At 49.2% G+C, this 21,700-nt stretch overlaps 1 protein-coding gene across 2 annotated transcripts in view; it reads left to right on the plus strand.

The window, feature by feature from the left end:
- Positions 1-6,217: 6,217 nt before the first annotated feature.
- The window catches only part of SSR1 (signal sequence receptor subunit 1), a 41,235-nt gene continuing 25,752 nt past the window's right edge, over positions 6,218-21,700 (plus strand). For both annotated transcript variants that reach the window (XM_060188745.1, XM_007523283.3), the window contains exons 1-7: positions 6,218-6,387; positions 8,738-8,850; positions 12,129-12,216; positions 14,103-14,365; positions 16,132-16,208; positions 18,084-18,162; positions 18,767-18,860. In XM_060188745.1, the coding sequence (XP_060044728.1) occupies positions 6,309-6,387; positions 8,738-8,850; positions 12,129-12,216; positions 14,103-14,365; positions 16,132-16,208; positions 18,084-18,162; positions 18,767-18,860 (793 nt within the window). In that variant the 5' untranslated portion in view covers positions 6,218-6,308. The remainder of the gene's footprint in view (positions 6,388-8,737; positions 8,851-12,128; positions 12,217-14,102; positions 14,366-16,131; positions 16,209-18,083; positions 18,163-18,766; positions 18,861-21,700) is intronic.

Raw genomic sequence — 21,700 nt, forward strand, 5'->3', positions numbered from 1 at the left:
ACCACTTGTGAAGCTTTCCCCCTGCAGGTGGGGACCAGGGACGTGAGCCTGGTTCCTTGCGTACTGTAATGTGTGCGCTCAATCAGATGCACCACCACCCAGCCCCGGTATCCTCACACGTTAAGGTGGTGTCTGATCATGTTCTCAGAATGAAAATAGACCTACTGGGAATTTCTTTATTCTTAAAATTTATAGGAGTTGGGCGGTAATGCAGCAGGTTAAGCACATGTAGCACAAAGCACAAGGACCAGCAAGGATCTCGGTTCAAGCCCCTGGCTCCCCACCTGCAGGGGAGTCGCTTCACAGGCAGTGAAGCAGGTCTGCAGGTGTCTTCCTCTCCCCCTCTCTGTCTTCCCCCTCCTCTCTCCATTTCTCTCTGTCCTAACAACAACAAATACAACATCAATAACAATAATAAGTACAACAACAATGAAAAACAAGTACAACAAAAGAGAAAATAAATAATATATTTTTTAAATTTTTATTTATTCAGGGGGAGTCGGGTGGTAGCACAGTGGATTAAGTGCAGGTGGCACAAAGTGTAAAGGACCAGCGTAAGGATCCGGTTCGAGCTCCTGGCTCCCCATCTGAAGGGGAGCTGCCTTTATAGGCAGTGAAGCAGGTCTGCAGGTGTCTGTCTTTCTCTCCCCCTCTTTATCTTCCCCTCCTCTCCCCACTTCTCTCAGTCCTATCCAACAACAATGACAACAATAACAACAATAATAACTACATCAATAAAACAAGGGCAACAAAAGGGAATAAATAAATATTAAAAAATAAAATATATATATTCTTTAAAAAATTATTTATTTAGGGAGCCAGACAGTGGTGCACCTGGTTAAATGCAAAGACATGTGCACAGATCCAGGTTCGAGCAACTGGCTCCCCACCTGCGGGGAGGGGGGGTCACTTCACAAGCATTGAAGCAGGTCTGCAGGTGTCTGTCTTTCTCTCTCGCTCTCTGTCTCCCCCTCCTCTCTCCATTTCTCTCTGTCCTATCCAACAACGTGCAAAAAACTGGTTGCAAGGAGCAGTGGATTCATAGTGCAGGCACCAAGCCCCAACAACAATCCTGGAGGCAAAAATAATATTCATTTATTCATGAGAATGGGGTTGGGGAGAACCAGGGGATCACTCTGGCACTTGCAATGCCAGGGATCATATTTGGGATCTCATGCTTGAGAGTCCAACACTTTGCCCACTATCCCTCCTCCTGGGCTGCTGGGAATTTTTTTTTAAGATTTATTTTTTAATATTTATTATTTATTCCCTTTTGTTGCCCTTGTTTTATTCTTGTATTGTTGATATCGTTGTTGTTGGGTAGGACAGAAAGAAATGGAGAGAGGAGGGGAAGACAGAGGGGGGAGAGAAAGATAGACACCTACAGACCTGCTTCACTGCCTGTGAAGCGACTCCCCTGCAGGTGGGGAGCTGGGGCCTCGAACCGGGATCCTTAAGCCACCTGCACTTATCTTTAACTTAAGGAATGAATCTTCTCAGCAGGCTGTAAGTCAGCTCTTGGTGGGAAGTCATTGTGTTTCTTGTCCCACTACTGAGGAAAAGAGGCGATTTTGACAATAAGATGTATCCTCTATTAGAATGCAGTTTAGTTTAGTTTAGTTTAGTCCAGTCTTTCCGGTCTGGGAGAGAGCAGCAAGTTAAACTGAGCAGTTTGTCAAATTGAGGGACTCAGAAGCAGATGTGGAATGAAGCCCGAGAGCCAGAAAGTAGCTCACAGTTGGAGAGGGTGGCCTGCGAGGTGGTGCAACAGGATGTTAACAAGTATGAAATTCTACAGTTTGATGTCTCACCCACAGCACATAAGCCTGAGCGATGCCCTTAGTCTCTCTCATTAGTAAGTATTTCTGAATACTGGGGAGGAAGTAGCTGGAAAATAACTCTACTGGTAGCATCAAACCTGCATGCTTATGGTCTCCAGTTCAGTCCCCAGAGCCATATGTACTAGACTTGTGGCTGTCTCTGTCTCTCACGTGAAACTCTTTCTCGTGTGTGTGTGTGTGTGTGTGTGTGTGTGTGTGTGTGTGTGTGTGTGTGTGTGTGTGGCGGGTAGTGCTCAGGAGACAATGCTTGCATAAAGAGTTCCACGCTTCGGGGCCAGATGGCACACCCGGTTGAGCGCACACACTACAGTGCACAAGGACTCAGGCTCAAGCCCCCAGTCCCCACCTGCAGGGGGAAAGCTTCACAAGTGGTGAAGCAGGGCTGCAGGTGTGTCTTTCTGTCTCTCTCCCCCTCTGCTCTCAATTTCTCTCTGTCACTATCCAATAAATCAATATAATAATAAATAAATAAAATTTTAAAGTATCAATTTTTTTTTTAAAAAAAGAGCTCCATGCCTGAGGCTCCAATGTCCCAGGTTCACTCTGCAGTACCATCACAATTTAAGAGCTGAGCAGTGAGCGCTCTGGTTAAATTTCTTCCTTTTTTTTTTTTTTAAAGATTATTATTTTTTTTTATATTTATTTTATTTATTTATTCCTTTTTGTTGCCCTTGTTGTTCTATTGTTGTAGTTATTATTGTTGTTGTCGTTGTTGGATAGGACAGAGAGAAATGGAGAGAGGAGGGGAAGACAGAAAGGAGGAGAGAAAGATAGACACCTGCAGACCTGCTTCACCGCCTGTGAAGCGACTCCCCTGCAGGTGGGGAGCCGGGGTTCGAACCGGGATCCTTATGCCGGTCCTTGTGCTTTGCGCCACCTGCACTTAACCCGCTGCGCTACAGCCCGACTCCCTTAAATAAATAAAGATTATTAAATAAATAAAGATTATTTTTAAAAGATATTATTTATTAATAAGAAAGCTAGGAGGGGAGAAAGAATGAACTAGACATCACTCTAGTATATGTGTTGCTGGGACCGAACTTGGGACCTCATGCTTGAGAGTTCAATGCTTTATCCACTGTGTCACCTCTTTTTATTTTGTTTTTTGTTTTTTACTAGAGCATTGCTCAGCTCTGGCTTACAGTGGTGGTGGTAAGGGATGAACCTGCAACCTGGGAGTCTCAGGCTAGAAAGTCTATTTGCATAACCATTCTGCTATCTCCTCCACCCTTTTGGTAAAAATTAAAGCAGACAAGCAAACCAAAAACTATTCTTTCATTTTGGACAGGGGAGATAGAATGATTCTGTGAATTACCTTCATGCCTGAGGTTCTGAATTCCCAGGTTCGATCCCCAGCACCACCATAAGCCAGCTGAGTAGTGCTCTGGTAAAAATAAATAAATAAACAAACAAATAAATAAATAAGATAAAAAAGGAGGGAGAGGTTAAGCACACATGGCACAAAGTGCAAGGACCAGCATAAGGAGACCTGGTTCCAGCCTGTTGGGTAGTTGCCATCTCCCCCTGGCTTCTTCTTATCCATATGCCTATATAGGGATTTACTGATCCAAAGGTTTGGTCTATTTACATAAATCACTTTTACATAAAGCACTCCAGGGCATTGGTGGTTCAGTTATAGGATTCTCGCCTGTTCCGCCCCCTCCTTGTCACACTCTGATTTTCACCAGTCACTTTTCTCTCCACCCTCTCTATATCACATCCTGTTTCCACCCTACTTGGAGAGTATAAAAACAGCTGCTCTTCTGATTAAAGACACTTGGAAATTGCTTTCCGGCTCCGAGAGTTCCAGAGTGTATCTCCTGCGGAAGTTGGTGCAGCACGAGTTCCTGATCCCTCTCCCACACAGCAGCCTAGATCAGCTCCAGTTGAGTGATCTCCAACCCAGAGAGCACTAGCTCGGGAAGAAGTACCCTCAGGCTATCCCAGCACCAGCCCCCAGCTCCCTTCCTGCAGGGGGCTCTCTTCACAAGCGGTGAAGCAGGTCTGCAGGTGTCTTTCTCTTCCCTTCTCTGTCTTCCCTTCCTCTTTCGATTTCTTTCTGTCCTTTCCAACAACAATGACATCAATGGCAACAATAACAATAATGACAAAAACAAGGGCAACAAAATGGGAAAAATGGCCTCCAGGAGCGGTGGATTTGTAGTTCAGGCACGAGCCTCAGTGATAACCCTGGAGGCAGATTAAAAAAAAAAAGGGGAGGGGAGGGGAACCGGTGATGGTGCACCTGGTTGAGCACATGTTACAGTGCGGAAGGACCCAGGTTTGAGTCCCCAGTCCCCACCTGCAGGTGGAAAGCTTCATGAATGGTGAACCAGTGCTGCAGGTGTCTCTCTCTCTGTCTCTCTCCCTCTCTACCCCCCCTCCTTCCCTCTCAATTTCTGGCTGTCTCTATCCAATAAATAGATTTTTTAAAAAGGAGGGAAGGGAGAGTCTTCCAATCCCAACTGAGTACTCAGCAAGGTTGGGCTACGGCAATACAGGGCCAGCCAGCAGTGTGCTGCTTAGACACAAAGTGACAGTTCTGGTAGCATGCTGGGAGGGCAGGTGGCAGAGTAGGAGTGTACCTGCCAGGTGGCACGGCGTGGCCGGGAGTGCAGCTGAGCGGGCTTAGTTCAGCACTGCTGCTGGTGGTGACTTTTGCAGACTAAAACTTGGCAACGGTGACAGCAGCAGCTGCTGCGGCCTCAATTCCTTTCCAGGGGCCCCACTGCACAGGCCCTGAGCAGAGTCTGCAGGACAGCAGGCATCCCAGCCTGGGAGCACTGATGGCGCCATGCAATCTGGACCTGCCACTGACTGGCCTCCATGGGCTGGGGGAGTCACCGGCAGCCCTGCCTCTAGTTGCCTTCTCAGAGATAATGACCCTGCACAGAGACTGTGGGAGGTGAAAGGAAACTGGGGAAACAGATATGGTAGAATGGGATTGCTTCTTTCCTAGGCACGTCTCCAGCGGGTCCAGCCCAGCGTCTAGTGGAGAGTGTCCACTGCCATCAGCAGAACCCCAGACCCAGGTGTCCATTCACTGCGGGCCGTGGGTACACCTGCCAGATGTTTATTATGTGAAGGGCTAGCCTAGCTGTCTTTGTTTTTGTTTTCGTTAATGGGTTATACACCAGAGGGAGAGAAAGAGACAGACCAGGACACTGCTCAGTTCTGGCTTATGGGGATTGAACCTGGGACCTCAGAGCCTCACAAGAGGTTTTTTTTAATTTTTTTTTTCAGAACCATTATGCTGTCTCCCCAGCCCCATGTAGGTGAGGGTGACCCTTAGGTGACCTTGGTCCCCACTGTGTATTTTTTAAAAAGATTTAGTCCCTTTTGTTGCCCTTGTTGTTTTATTGTTGTTGTTATTGATGTCGTCGTTGTTGGATAGGACAGAGAGAAATGGAGAGAGGAGGGGAAGACAGAGAGAGGGAGAGAAAGACAGACACCTGCAGACCTGCCTCACCGCCTGTGAAGCGACTCCCCTGCAGGTGGGGAGCCGGGGCTTGAACCGGGATCCTTACACCCGTCCTTGCACTTTGCGCCAGCTGCGCTTAACCCGCTGCGCTACCGCCAGATTCCCCCAGTGTGTGTGTGTGTTTTTAATGACTTTTCATTTTGGGGAAATCACTATTACCTAAGAATATTTTTTCATATATTTGTTTTTCTATTTAAACATTTTTTTAAAATTATCTTTATTTACTGGATAGAAAGAGCCAGAAATCGAGAGTGAAGGGGTAACAGGAAGAGAAACACCTGCAGCACTGCTTCACCATTCGCAAAGCCTTCCCCCTGCAGGTGGGGACCGGGGACTTGAACCTGCATCCTTGTGGATCATAACATGTGCACTCAACCAGGTGCGCCACCACCCGGCGCCATATATTTACTTTTCAATGCCACTTGATGGCTTTACTTTTATATATATATAAATGCTACAGAGACCAGAGCACTGCTCAACTCCGGTTTATGGAAGTGCTGGGGGTTGAACCTGAGACCCCAGAGCCTGTGGCAGGAGAGGCTTTTGCAGAAACACGGCGCTGTCGCCCCGGCCTTTTATCTAAGCTGCACAGCCCCACTGACTGCCCGGCGCCGCCGCCCAGAAGGTGGAGGTGGCGGAGCAGGAGTCAGACTCTCGCGGGAATCTTCGAGACCGCGGCGAGGGCCACAGCAGCCACGCTGGCGGCGGTCCCCGGCGTGGTGGGCGTGGCTGGGCGCGTGTCCCGACGTGCCTTGCGCCGTGGGGTGGGCGTGGCGTCGCGGAGCTCGGCACCCCGGCTCAGGGCTGAGCTGGCCCGCGCCGATACGCGCCCGGCGTCCTCAGCGAGGGGCGGGACGTGGGCGGAGCGTGTGCGTGTGCGTATGCGTGCCCCGCCCCCCGCCGGAGCCCGGATGTAGCGTAACGCCATTGCGGCCGCCGCGGCCGAGATCACTCGCTGGCGGGGCTGGACACGCAGCGGCCTCGCCATGATCCCGCTCCGCCGCCTGCTGCTGCTGCTGCTGCTGGCCTTCCCCGCCACCCTGCTGCTGCGAGGCGGCGCGGCAGGTGAGACGCGCGGCGGCGGGGCCCGGCCGGGGGGGGGGGGGCGTCGTCCCGGGGCTGCACACCCGGCGCGGGGACCTGGAGCCCCGCCGCGCTGACGTGTCGCTCCCGCGGCCTCCATTCATCCCGCACGGCCGCGCCGGCCCCGGGAAACGCGGCGCCTTGGGCTTTGACAGGAGCGGGGCCGCGTCTGGAACGGCGGCGCAGACGCCCTCCCGCGCCCGACGCTCCCGGGGCCCCGAGTTCGGGCCCCCGCGCCGCCGCCAGCCGGAGCTGAGCTGAGCGGGGACTCCGGGGAAAGCGGACGGACGGACGGACGGACGGACAGCGCGACTGACTGTGCACGGCCCCCGGCGGGGTGGCGCGTGCTCCCGGGCCCGCCGCAGCCGCTGGCTTTGGGTTTCTTGTTTTCTGCTCTCTTCTCTCTTTTCTTTTCTTTCCTCCTCTTTTCTTTCTTCGACATTATTTGATTTGACAGGACAGAGCGAAGTTGAGAAGGACGGGGGTGGCGAGACACCTGCCGCCCCGCTTCCCCCACCTGGTGGAGGCTCGGGGCTCGAACCCGCGGCCTTGTGCGGAGCGGGGGGGGGGGGGGGGTGCGCACTCGGCCAGGTGTGCCGGCGCCGGCTCCCAGGGTTCTGATCCATCTTCTCTCTCTCTCTCTCTCTCTCTTTTTAAATTTATTTATTCCCTTTTGATGTCCATGTTTTTCATTGTTGTAGTTGTTATTGTTATTGATGTCGTCATTGTTGGACAGGACAGAGGGGGGGAGAGAAAGACAGACAGACAGACAGACACCTGCAGACCTTGCTTCACCGCCTGTGAAGTGACTCCCCTGCGATTTCCTTCTCTTCCCTTTTTTTTTTTTTTAAATATCTATTTCTTTATTCCCCTTTGTTGCCTTTGTTACCCTGCTCTTTCTTCTTCCTTGTCCTCCCCCCCCCCCCCAGTCTTTCCATCTGTGAGGTCGAGTCTGGCTGCAGACACCAGCCTCTGCGTGAATGCCAACTAAACCCTGTGGGCTTGTTTTTTTTTTTTTTTTTGGGGGGGGTTCTGTTTAAGGAAGCACTGATCTCCGCATTAGAATCGAATAAAAGAATCCTCTCTTCACAGTCTGGACTGGAGAGCTTTAGCACATATATATATATATATTTTTTGTTGTTCTTTTAATTTTCCAATTAAAAAATTTCTTAATCTCTACTGACCCTGTTAACAGATCGTCCTGCAACCACAGAGATGTAGGTGAAAAGCTCTTGGGCAGGCAGACACACGCGCACACGCACACACTTCAGGGAAGGACTGAGATTCAGCCGGATGCAGGCAGCCTGGCGTCAGGCATGATTTCTTGCTGGGGGTCTTAGAATGTCCTGACCAGTCGTGAATGTGCTAGGGAAATCCTTGCTGGGGGCTGGGGACGGGCCGTGGAGGTGAGCCGCACAGCCCTCGACTTCCCCGGAATGGCCGGCTGCCCACCTGCCCCTCTGCCCCTTCGCGCGCTGTGGTCAGCTCTCTTCCTCCGAGGTGGTGGAATAGTTCACAGAGCTGCGAAATGCATCTTGAGGGGCTGGCCTGAAATTGCCTCTGTAGAGCACGTTTGCCTGGGACTTCATGATCTTCGGTTTCTGTGGCATTATGCTAATTTCGTGCTTTAAGTCTAGAAGAAAGAAGACATCTCACGGTGTCACTTCGAAGCCGCACGAAGAGAAAAGGCTCGCTCGCTCGCTCTCTCTGCTATTGACTCTCCAGCTTACTTACCGACTGTCGGGTCCATTTTCGATGAAAGGCTTCAGTCAGCGGTTGTGTTTCACACTTGCTGTTCTTTTATCATCGGTGCAACTCTACCCTGGGCATTCTCGTTCCTTGAAGTTGCGTCCTGTCAAGAGTCGGGCGGTAGCGCAGCGGGTTGAGCGCACAAGAACCGGCGTGAGGATCCTGGTTCGAGCCCCCGGCTCCCCACCTGCAGGGGAGTCGCTTCACAGGTGGTGAAGCAGGTCTGCAGGTGTCTGTCTTTCTCTCCTCTCTGTCTTCCCCTCCTCTCTCCATTTCTCTCTGTCCTATACGACAACAACGACAACATCAACAGTAAAACAACTAGGGCAATAAAGGGAATAAATAAATTTAAAAAAAAAGAGTCTTAGTTGTAGGCAAGACTAAAAACAATTTATCTGGCTTAAATTTTAAGATAAGTGTCGACAGTTTCCTTTAGATTTGAGTTCTGTTTTCCTTTTGTTTATCGTGTATGATTAGTGACAGGGATTGCATTAAGACGGAAGCATCTTCTTCAAGGTGCTTAGTGTTTATTTGGGTGTTGTGGGTTAGAGTCTAACTGCTTGCTTTGTCAATCTGTGGTCAGGTTCGCTCGCAGCTGCCCAGGATCTGACAGAAGACGAAGAGACGGTGGAAGACTCCATCATTGAGGACGAGGACGATGAGGCAGAGGTGGAAGAAGATGAACCCACGGACTTGGTTAGTGCTGCTGCCGCCTGTATTGGGCGCGGCGCATCTCACAGCACCCTTCACATGAAGGCTCTGACATTTAGAAGTGTGTTGCCAGGGCGCCGGGCAGTGGCACAGAGGGTTAAGTGCATATTGGCGCCGAGCACGAGGACTGGCATAAGGAGCCCGGTTTTCTGTATGTGTGTTGTTGACAGGGAAGCAGACAGCAAATAACCTAGAATATCTTCTCTGAAGGCAAGAGGCACAGCGATCTGTACAGAGGGGGTTTTCCAGCTCCGAAACACTAGCAACAGAATTGTAGGTGGCAGGGAGAACGTTGGTCTAAAGCCAGGGTCATCGCAATATGCCAGTAGCTTCTAGTTCTTCTCAAAGCTGGTAGGACAGAGAGAAATGGAGAGAAGGAAGACAGACACCTGCAGACCTGCTTCACCACCCGAGGCAAACCCCCCCCCCCCCCCGCCGCAGGTGGGGAGCAAGGGAAAACACAGCATGAAGCTATGCTGAACTGCGCTCCAAGGACACAGAAGGGAGGCAGCAACGGGTGTGGGTGAGAGGAAAGGCAGCTTAGTGGAGGGTGAGGTGCACGGGGAGCCCTGGGGATGTGGAATCTGTTCCGACACAACACAAGGTTTGGACGTCAGCAACAAAACAAACGAGCTCTGAAGGGGTCTTCTCTTTTTTTTATTTGCCTCTGGGTTATCACTGGGGCTTGGTGTCTGCACTACGAATCCACTGCTCCTGGAAGCCATCCCCCCCCCCCCCTTTTTGTTGCCCTTGTTGTTTTATCATTGTTGTGCTTACTATTGTTAATGATGTCGTCGTTGTTGGATAGGACAGAGAGAAGTGGAGAGAGGAGGGGAAAGTGGGGGGGGAAGTTAGACACCTGCAGACCTGCTTCACCCCTTGTGTTATAAAAGCCCGTCAACACCCATGTTCAGCGGGGAAGCAATTACAGAAGCCAGACCTTCCACCTTCTGCACCCCATAATGACCCTGGATCCATGCTCCCAGAGGGATAAAGAATAGGAAAGCTATCAGGGGAGGGGGTGGGATATGGAGAGCTGGTGGTGGGAATTGTGTGGAGGAGTAGTACCCCTCTTAACCTATGGTTTTTGTCAGTGTTTCCTTTTTATAAATTAAAAAAAAAAAAAAGCCCACCTATGACTGAGATCACCTGCTACTAATCGTCGTCCTGGTTTGATTCACTGAGTGCGATTCCTTCCAGCCGATCGTACTGCAGCAAAAAGAAAAGCAGAGAAACTGTACCTTAAAGCTGAGCCCTATTCCACCAAGTGCCAGTCTGTCGTAGGGCATTCGGATGGTCCCCTGGTTTTGGCTATCACAAATGGCTAATGGAGGTTTTCTCTCTCTCCCTCCTTCTCTCTTTTTATTCTGTATTTTTTTCTATGCCACTGATTTGATTTTCTTTCTCTCTTTTTTTCTTTATTCGCTAGGATAGAGAGATGTGTGCGCTTACCCTGGTGCACTACCACCCGGCCCCGCCTCCAGAGCCTGGAGGAGCTGGGACGCGGTAGCCTGACCAGGCGACAGGCACGTGTTTTCCACAGCTCACAGGACGCTAACTAGCTCTCATAGAGCGACCAGCCTCTGCTTACATGCATGTGATCTTTACTGGTCGGACAGACAGCCAGAAACCGAAAGGGTGGCGCAGAGAGAGGGTGAGAGACAGGCACCTACAGCCCTGCTTCCCCACTCGAGGAGCTTTCCCTGCGGGCGGGGACTGACTTTGACTTTGACTTCTCTCTCTCTATCCCACAACCCTCTTGTCAGATGTCAGGGGTGTTTTCTCAGAACTGTTAAGTGTCCTCTTTCCTCGGTCTTCCTGGAGTTGACAGTCACTTCCTCCTTGTGGGTCTCTACCCAGAAGCAGAAATTCACTTGCTCTTCACTCTGAACGAACGATATCATTAAAGATGTCTTCGCAGAACTCAGTGCTGACAGGCATTTGAGCGCCGTCTCTGTTACGTGCCAGTGATGATGCCCTCGAGCATCTTGATGTGCTCAGGACCTGAGTGCTGAGCTAAGTCTCTGGAATCCTCTGGTAGCCGGGAACGTGCTGCACCGAGTTCTACACCGAATCTCGTTTGCGCTGTGCTGGCAAAGTCGTCCACTTGGATAGCGCGCTGTTTGCCGTGTGCCGCGCAAGTTCAAACCCAGCGCACATCAGGTCACAGGAAACTAGTGCTGTGGCCTCTTCCGCTTCCTCTCTGCCTTTTGGTTTCACTTGCTTTCAGAAAAAGCCCAGAGTGATGGAGCTCCGGTGATGACAGGGAGGGGGGAAAAGACAGGTTGGCAGTTTTAACCTGACTTATGTCGTCAGAATGATCGCCTGCACCAGCATACAGTTCTGTGGTTTTCCTTTTTCTCTTCTCCCTCACGTTTGCCAAGGTGTGTAGTAGTAATTGAATTTTAGGACATCTCCTCACCCCAGTTTGATCCTTGGTCTCATTTAAAAAAATTTTTTTTTATTATATTTATTTATTGACTAGAGACAGCCAGAAATTGAGGGGGGAAGGGTGAAGTATAGAGAAAGAGAGACAAAGAGACACCTGTAGCACGGCTTTACCACTCGTGAAGCTATTCCCCTGCAAGTGGGGACCGGGGCCTTGCACCTGGGTCCTTGGGCGTTGTAACATGCTCTCGACCAGGTGCGCCACTCCTCACAACCATCCGTGCTGAGTTGTGAGGAGTCCTTCCAGGGAGGTAGTTTTGTTAATCAGGGTGGGTATCTTTCAGATCGTAGCTAGGTGGGTGGCTGCAGCAGGCCCAGCAAGTCTGTCTCATGAATGTTATCTGACTGCACTCCTGCAGGGTAGAGCGTGACGCCAGCTTGGGGCTGACCACATGGCTGCCAGTGGTATCTGCTCCTGAACACGAACAGTTCACAGCGCAGGGATCCCGGTTCAAGCCCCCGGCTCCCCACCTGCAGGGGGAGTCGCTTCACAGGTGGTGAAGCAGGTCTGCAGGTGTCTGTCTTTCTCTCCCCCTCTCTGCCTCCCCCTCCTCTGTCCATTTCTCTCTGTTGTAGCCAATAAAATGGAAAAGAATGGCACCAGGAGCAGTGGATTCATAGTGTTGGCGCTGAGCCCCAGCAATAACCCCAGAGGCAAAAAAAAAAAAAGTTTACTGACGGATTTAGAGCCTCAGGCATGAAGACCTTTTTTTTCCCCCATTATGCTGCTTCTCCTGCACGAAGGTTATTTTTCAGTAATTGAGTGATAAATCATTTTCACTCTCTAAGTAGTTTCGCTTTCATGTTTTCCTTAGGTAGAAGATAAAGACGAAGAAGATGTGTCCGGTGAACCAGAAGCCTCACCAAGTGCAGATACGACTATCCTGTTTGTGAAAGGAGAGGGTAAGGATGCAGACAATATTCTTCTAAATGATGCGTTCACCTTTCTGAGAAGAGTTAGTAATGGTCAGTACCCTGCTTCCATTCCTCTCCTCCTCCTACCTTACACGTATTCTTATGCCTACTTCTGCAAGCTAGTCTTCCTGGCACTTAGACTACAGGAGAACTTAGTAATAATAGTAACAGCGACAGTAACTACTACTCATTCAGCTGGAAATTAAATAACCCTTTGAAAGAGACTTTTTATTTCAGATCCAGTAGCAAAATAAGTCTTGAGTATGAACATGAGTGAAATATCAAACCTTTGCGATTAGACCCGTATGGGAGTCTAAGGTTCACTGAAAGAAAGCAAACAGAATGCCAGTGTTTATTGGCTGCGATGTGAGATGCACTGTTCTCGTACTTTGCCCATGCTACTTTATCCTAACAGAAACTCTCATGAGAATAATTGCCATTATTAAACTGATTTGGCAGGAGTAAGGACTTGTACAGGGTTACCCAGCTACTCAGTCAACCGGGTGGAAGGCAGGTCTCTGGCCCAGATCTGCCAAGCCCCCAAGTTTCTGCTGTATTGGCTGAGACACCAATATGCAGACTCGGGGCTGAAGACAGAGTCTTGTTTGTGTTTGTTTTTTTAGATGAGTCTATTTTGTGAGGGACAGGCCAGATCACCAGTCAGCTCTGGAATATAATAATGCAGGGAAAGAATCTGGGGACTCGGGCCTGCACGTCTTAAGTTCTAAAGCTGAGCTAAGCCTTCCTCCCTGAAGACATGGTATTTGAAGATACAGATTTTCTTGGCTCAAGTTTTTTTTTTTTATTCCCATGTATATTCACAACTTTATGTCTGTGAAAGTATATTTGATGCAATTTTGTATTTATTTATTTATTATTGGATAGAGACAGGAATTGAGGAGGGAGGGGAAGATAGGAAGAGAGACAGGAAGACACCCGCAGCTCTGTTTCATCACTTGTGAAGCTTTCCCCGTGCAGGTGGGGAGCAGGGGCTTGAACCTGGGTCTTAGAACTTGTCTTGTTTGGTTTTACCTTCAAATTTGTATCTTTTTTTTTTTAATTTCTTTATTGGTGAATTAATGTTTTACATTCAACAGTAAATACAATAGTTTGTACATGCATAACATTTCCCAGTTTTCCATATAACAATACAACCCCCACTAGGTCCTCTGTCATCCTTCTTGGATCTGTATTCTCCCCACCCACCCCTTCAAATTTGTATCTTAACCGAGTTTTTACATAACGTGTGGGTAACAGATACCGAATTTCAGGGCAAGATGGTGCTACTGAGACGTAAAAGCTTTCTGCAAAACAAGTGTTTCTGATTGAAGCACACAGCTCTTTCTTTGTTCACTCTCAGAGATGTGATCTGGTCTGCAGTGTGAGGTGTGGGAGCAGGAGGTGGCTCGCTCCACAGAACGCTCCCATTAGCACGTGTGCCACCACCGCACTGGAAGCTCTACTGCCGGGGAAGCAGCCCTGTGACATCTCTCTTCCTCCCTCCCTACTTCTCTCTCCTTTCCCCCTCTCTGCCTTTTCCCCTCTATGGGGGAGTTGGGCTGGAGGGTGTCTCAGGACCAGTGGAAGCAGGAAAATCCAGTAAAAGCCCTGGTGGTTAGGGGGACCAGTGAGATGCTCACTTCCCACTGACGCTGGAATGTTAGAGAGCAGCCGGGTCACGGCCTCCCCACCCCCAGCTCAGTGGTTAGTGAATGCCTCCTGCCGCCGCCTCTAACCCAGCCCACCTCAACAGGGAAGGGTGCTGGGTGGCTCCATTAGTAATGTCTTTGTTCTGTTTTGTTTTTGGATCCTTTGACCATTTTCTAATTTATCTACCTTTCTCTTTCTTTTTTTGTTTTTGTTCTGTTTCCCAGATTTTCCAGCCAACAACATTGTGAAGTTCCTGGTAGGCTTTACAAACAAGGGCACGGAGGATTTCGTTGTTGAGTCCCTGGATGCCTCGTTCCGTTACCCTCAGGACTACCAGTTTTACATCCAGAACTTCACCGCTCTTCCTCTGAACACCGTCGTGCCGCCCCAGAAGCAGGCGACTTTTGAGTATTCCTTCATTCCCGCAGAGCCCATGGGAGGACGCCCCTTTGGCCTTGTCATCAACCTCAACTACAAAGATTTGAACGTGAGAGTCCTAGAGCTTTCTTCGTTATATTAGAGGTGGCTGGAGTTAGTTGACATTGTTTAGTTACTCTCCTGGTGGCCATTTCAAGGGCATGTTCGAAAACGGATACTGAGTAGTTATCCGGAAGGCAAAGGTAAACACACCTTTCCTGCGGTGAGGAATGTACAGTGCGTGCTTTAGAGTGAGTGCACGTGGCTTGGGCCCGGTCGGAAATGAGCAGGAAAGCACACAGCAAGCCTGCATTTATTCCGATGCCAGTACACATTAGTTTATCCTGCATCCTCTTTCACTGCTCACATGTTTCCATTTGTAAAGCTGAAGTTCAAGGGAGGAAGCACGGCAGTCCAGAGAGGTCAGGTGGAAGGAAACTGTAGTGTCTCTTAGAACATAAATACCCACTGAGCTTTAAGGTGATGAGTACTTTGATATGTTCTCTGTCCCACTTTCACACTGGCAGACTCAATCCGATAGTTACAGGTATACTTATTCATTGATTTCAGGGCGCTTTCTTTTTTATTTTTTCTTTTTGCCTCCAGGGTTATATTGCTGGGGCTCAGTGTCTGCACTACAAATCCACTGCTCCTGGGGCCATTTTTTCCATTTTTATTGGATAGGAAGAAGGGGAGAGAGAAGAAGGGGAGATAGAGGGGACAGAGGAACGAAGGGTAGATAGCATAATGGTTATGTTAAGACTCATGCCTGAGGTTCCAAAAATCCCAGATTCAAGCCCCACCACCACCACCACCAAAAGTCAGAGCTGAACAGTGCTCCGGTGAAAGAAAGAAAGAAAGAGGGAAAAAGAAAGCTAGGCACTTGTAGATCTGCTCTGTCGCCTGTGAAGCATCCCTGTGCAGGTGGGGAGCGGGGGACTCGAACACTGGTCCTTGCATGCACTATATGTGTTTAAATAACCGATGTGCCACTGCCCGGCCCCTGGGTTGTTTCTTTAAATACAATTTTATGATCTACCATTGGTTTGTAATCCTATGAAATTTGAACAGTTGTGTACATACAGGTGCATTTTTGATGCTGCATCATTGTATTCTGATTCCTGGAGTTGTTAATTGGAAGAACTTGAAATAAACATTTATTTTCACAAGAAGTGGTACTTTTGAAGAAGTACATATTACCTTTAAGTAAAGCATCAAGCACTTAAGTTTTTTGATATTAATAGTACGTTGTAAGATTACAGTGTCTAGTTCCACACCACGGTCACCACCAGAGTTCTCACAAATCTTAGCAACAGTTTGAAGCATTAGTCCACCCCCAGCCCCTTACAAGGACTTCTTACCTGCATAATTCCCCTGCTTTCAGTGGGCTCTTGTTTTTCTCCTGGAGAGTAAATGTTGGAGAGGCGACATAAGAGACGCTGTAACCTTTATTGCTTTACCTCTTTTGAAACTTCCCTTTGGGAGTCTTAGGCCCAGGTCCTTGCACATGTTGCACATGGTCAAGGAAGTATATGCTCTCTGCTGGGTGAGCTCCCACCTGATTTCTAACTCATCGGTTTAGACCATGGCTTTGACTATTTCAAGCCTGTTTCTTACCGTGATTTCCTGCTAAGCTATCGTTGTACTTTCCCTGTTCTTCTATTTTTTGTAGGAGAAAGCGCACTGACGTTGAGCCCCTCAAGCTGATTGAGTGCAGTTACATAGGACAGTTGAATCTTGTTGACACTCTGAGAAGGCTGTGGAGTGGCTTTGTGATATCTTACCTTTTATTCTTTGCCTGTGGTTTAGATTGTTGTGGTTTTTCTTTTTAAACAGGGCAACGTCTTCCAAGATGCTGTCTTCAATCAAACCGTTACGATCATTGAAAGAGAGGATGGGTTAGATGGAGAGACGTAAGTGGAAGCTTGCCGTGTGTGGGTGTGATCTCAGAGTAGGACTGGAAGGCTTGGGCCTTGGCAGGCACTGTCAGATTGGGGTTTACGTCGGCCTGGAGCAGGATTTGCTTTCAGGTGTTTGCTAAGCATAAGGGTTTGCTACTTCTGCTAAAATGGAGCTAGTTACCATTGACGGATACTTTTTATTCTTACTCAGGACAAAGGCAAGTCGACAGAGAAGGGAGGGAGAGGCAGATGCACACGACAGAGAAGGGAGGGAGAGGCAGATGCACACGACAGAGAAGGGAGGGAGAGGCAGATGCACACGACAGAGAAGGGAGGGAGAGGCAGATGCACACGACAGAGCAGGGAGGGAGAGGCAGATGCACACGACAGAGAAGGGAGGGAGAGGCAGATGCACACGACAGAGAAGGGAGGGAGAGGCAGATGCACACGACAGAGAAGGGAGGGAGAGACAGATGCACACGACAGAGAAGGGAGGGAGAGACAGATGCACACGACAGAGAAGGGAGGGAGAGGCAGATGCACACGCCAGAGAAGGGAGGGAGAGACAGATGCACACGACAGAGAAGGAAGGGAGAAGCAGATGCCCACGACAGAGAAGAGAGGGAGAGGCAGATGCCCACGACAGAGAAGGGAGGGAGAGGCAGATGCACACGACAGAAGGGAGGGAGAGGCAGATGCGAATGCACAGCTGCAGCACGACTGCACCGCTTGTTAAGCTTCTCCCCTGCAGGTGGGGACTAGGCCTCGAACCTGGGCTGCTAGGCACTGTGACGGGCTTTACCAGGTGCGCCACCACCATCCCCCGTGATTGACCGTGGTGGTGTGGGAGTCCACAGCTCCCAGACTGATTTTTCCATTCTTCGTGTTTTAAAGAGGAAGGGTTGGCCACCTTGGCATCACTCCATCACCTGTAGGGCTTCTCCTGGTGCCGCGACAGTCCCAGGTGCTGTCACAGCTCGACCCTCTGGGCTTACGCACAGTGAGGCCCATGGTCTCCTGGGTGAACTGTCTCCTGGCCAAGAAAAATCGCACAGGGCGAGAGCCAGAAGTCTGCTCAGCTCTGGCAGAGCTGGTGCATGAGGCATGGCCTTTGGGCACACGAGTTAGTGCTTTAATGGGATGAGCTGTTTCCCTAGCTTCCCCGGAAGGAAAATTTGTAGTTGTGCAAAAATAGTTGAGGGAGACAAGCTTGATGTAATAGTTTTAACTAGTTAGCTGTGCATAGACATATATTTAAAGTAAAGTAATACATTTTAGGTTTGTTTTTTAATGTGGTTCTGGGGCCTCACATGTGAGTAATGCCATTGCTTCTGGCCGGCTTTTTCTTTGTTTTTCCTTTTTTTTTTTTTTTGGCCTCCAGTTGCTGAGACTCGGTGCCAGAACTAAAAATCCACGGCTTCTGGTGGCTTTTTTTTTTTTTTTCTCTTGATAAGACAGAGAGACATTGAGAGAGAAGAGTAAGACAGACACCTGCAGACCTGCTTTACCATTTGTGAAGCGACTCCCCTGCATGTGGGGAGTCAGGGTTTCGAGCTGGTGTCCTTGTACCAGTCGTTGTGCTTGGACTGCGTGTGCTTAACCTGCTGTGCCATTGCCCAACCAGCCCCCCCCCCGCCCCGCCCCAGCCAGCTTTTTCATAGGAAGAAGGAGACATCACAGCACTGTTCCATTGCCCAGGGAGCCTCACGTGGTAATGTCATGTGTCCAGTCTTGAACCTAGGTCACTATCTCCAGCCTAACTGCTTTATTAAAATTGGTCATTTGATTTTACAGATGCAGGTGAATTTGTAGAACTCACTGCATGTGTATTAGCTGTGGTATTTCTCGTGAAGCAAAACCGACTCCTGTTTTCTCCTTTCCTTCCAGAATCTTCATGTATATGTTCCTTGCTGGTCTTGGCCTCCTGGTTGTCATTGGTCTTCATCAGCTCCTCGAATCTCGGAAGGTAATTCCTAGGAGTAGCTGTTCCAGCCCGGAGCTAGTGTACCAGCGTCAGCAGTCTTGTTACTTGACTCCCGCGCTCTCACTGCACATTTGTATACTGGGGGGCTGGTTTGCATCTTTGTCAAGTCAGGCGTTGGGTATGAGACTTGGATTTGTTTAGATCGTCCTCATGCTTTCAGTGAGAGTTCTTAGTCTGTATTCTTCAACAAGAATTTACTTTCTTACTTGGCTACAGTTTTGCTTTCTGAAACTCACACATAAGATTTAATTGCTCCATTTACTGTGTTTTCCATGGTGGCTTTATATTTTACTTTATTTTTTATTTATAAAAAGGAAACATTGACAAAACCATAGGATAAAAGGGGTACAACTTCACACAACTCCCACCACCTGAACTTCATATCCCATTCCCTCCCCTGATAGCTTTCCTATTCTTTATCCCTCTGGGAGCATGGACCCAAGGTCACTGTGGGAGGCAGAAGGTGGAAGGTCTGGCTGCTGTAATTGCTTCCCCGCCTTAATATTCTTCCCTATAAGGTGTATTTAGAATCATGGTAGGTAGCATAGTGGGACTTCTTGACAATAATGTTTTCATATTCTCCTAGCGCAAGAGACCCGTACAGAAAGTAGAGATGGGCACCTCGAGTCAGAATGATGTTGACATGAGTTGGATTCCTCAGGAAACTTTGAATCAGATCAGTAAGTACTTGTACAGGCTTGACTGGGACCCTCCTACCTTATATGGGAATAAAGATCTTAGGTGTAGCCAAAAAGAATGAGTGCTGCTTGTCATCTCCATTCTGTATGCAGAATCCAGTAGGCTGTGCTTAAAGACGGTCTCGACTTTCTACTCTGGTGTAGTCGGCTTTTAATTCAGAAATGTCTCCAGGTCTGTGAATTCCTACATCCCTAATTTTTTTTTCCTATCTCTTTTCTTTCCTGTTGCTTCAGTGCACAGTAGAAAAGGTGAGGCGATTACGTTTTCTAATGGTGGTTGCTGGAGTGCTGGGGCTCTCACATAACACAAGAGTTCTCTACAGGAAGTCTAACGACAGCTAGCACGACACTGAGTGGGACAACTAGTCACTACAGATTGAGAGAATAAATCCAAAGCTCTGTCTGAGAGGTTACACATCCGTCTTAGTACACATGCAATAAGTTTCCATGTCAGTTGTTTTTTTGTTACAGAATGCAGACTATTTTCCAGTTGTTGATGGACTTCTAACAAATCATTATAAAAGCAACGTGGTCTCATGGTAAAAATACCACAAAAAGTGCGAAGCCAGGATCACCTCCCGCCACCGCTAATCGCATTTTCATGAGTGATTGTTGTTGCTGTTCTGAGTGTCCTCTACATGACTCTCTGTTTCTGTGAGTGTACACGAGGGACACCTCACTGTCCACGTTGTTGTACAGTCTGAGGTTTTCTGCCTTGAGCACCTTTTTGTCATTCACAAGTAGGTTTACTTTTTCTCTTTTTTAAGATCTTATTTATTCATGAGAAAGGTAAGGGGAGAGAGAGAAAGAACCAGACATCCCATCCCTCTGGAACATATTCAAACCCGAGACCTCTTGCTAGGAGCCCAGTGCTTTATCCATGGCTCCACTCCCAGGCCACTATATATATATTTATTATGTGTATATTCCTTCCTCCTTCCTAACTCCTTGATGGTGTGCTTTTCTATAAATGTGTCATGGGAGAGTAAGCCTTCTCCATATGAAGACTTTCTTTTTCCCTCAGTTTTTCATTCTGACCCTTGAAACTATGATTATAGAACAAATTTTTTTTAGAAGAAGGTCAGTTTAATTTTTATGGAAAGCGCACACCCCTTTTCCTTCCTGATGGGCACCAATCAGTCCCTTTCCTCAGCAGTGCACGGCATTGTCTGTTTCTCCTTTTTTTAATATTTATTTATTCCCTTTCTGCTGCCCTTGTTGTTTTATTGTTGTAGTTACTATTGATGTTGTTGGATAGGACAGAGAGAAATGGAGAGAGGAGGGGAAGACAGAGAGGGGGAGAGAAAGACAGACACCTGCAGACCTGCTTCACCGCCTGTGAGGCGACTCCCCTGTAGGTGGGGAGCCGGGGCTCAAACCAGGATCCTTACACCAGTCCTTGCTTTGCGCCACTTGCGCTTGACCCGCTGCACTACCACCCGACTCCCTCCTCCATATTTCTTAAGTCTTCCCAGATATCATTTCGGTGGTAAAAATTGGTATCTTCCTGTTTTCAGTTTACATTACAATTAAGAATGAGGGCTGGTCCAGAGAGCTCGCCCACCAGGTCGGGCTCCTCAAGGAGAGGTGCTGTGGCCACAGAGGAAACTCCAGTGCTCGCTGCTTCTCCTTCTGAGTGGAGAGTGGCCTGGAGGGGCTTGGGGAGGCAGCATGATGGTTCTGCAAAGAGATTCTCAAGCCTGAGGTTCCAAAGTCCTAGGTTCAATCCCCCGTACCACCATAAACCAGAGCTGAACAGTGCTCTGATGTTAAAAAAAAAAAAAAAAAGTGACCTGAAGCAGTGAGATCACATGTGCTTTAGGCCTGACTCCATTGTGTGTGTGGGGGGGGGTTGGCAGTGAGATCACATGTGCTTTAGGCCTGACTCCATTGTGTGTGTGTGGGGGGGGTGGCAGTGAGATCACATGGGCTTTAGGCCTGACTCCAGTGTGTGTGTGTGTGTGTGGGGGGGGTGGCAGTGAGATCACATGGGCTTTAGGCCTGACTCCAGTGTGTGTGTGTGTGGGGGGTGGCAGTGAGATCACATGGGCTTTAGGCCTGACTCCATTGTGTGTGTGTGGGGGGTGGCAGTGAGATCACATGGGCTTTAGGTCTGACTCCAGTGTGTGTGTGTGGGGGGGGGGTGGCAGTGAGATCACATGTGCTTTAGGCCTGACTCCATTGTGTGTGTGTGTGGGGGGGGGGTTGGCAGTGAGATCACATGGGCTTTAGGCCTGACTCCAGTGTGTGTGTGTGGGGGGGGTGGCAGTGAGATCACATGGGCTTTAGGCCTGACTCCAGTGTGTGTGTGTGGGGGGGGGGGGTGGCAGTGAGATCACATGGGCTTTAGGCCTGACTCCAGTGTGTGTGTGTGTGGGGGGGGGGGTGGCAGTGAGATCACATGGGCTTTAGGCCTGACTCCAGTGTGTGTGTGTGTGGGGGGGGGTGGCAGTGAGATCACATGGGCTTTAGGCCTGACTCCATTGTGTGTGTGTGGGGGGGTGGCAGTGAGATCACATGGGCTTTAGGCCTGACTCCAGTGTGTGTGTGTGTGGGGGGGGGTGGCAGTGAGATCACATGGGCTTTAGGCCTGACTCCATTGTGTGTGTGTGGGGGGGGTGGCAGTGAGATCACATGGGCTTTAGGCCTGACTCCAGTGTGTGTGTGTGTGTGGGGGGGTGGTGGCAGTGAGATCACATGGGCTTTAGGCCTGACTCCATTGTGTGTGTGTGTGGGGGGGTGGCAGTGAGATCACATGGGCTTTAGGCCTGACTCCATTGTGTGTGTGGGGTGGTGGTGGCAGTGAGATCACATGGGCTTTA

The sequence above is a fragment of the Erinaceus europaeus genome, chromosome 4 (assembly GCF_950295315.1).
Source record: "Erinaceus europaeus chromosome 4, mEriEur2.1, whole genome shotgun sequence".
Lineage (NCBI taxonomy): Eukaryota > Metazoa > Chordata > Mammalia > Eulipotyphla > Erinaceidae > Erinaceus > Erinaceus europaeus.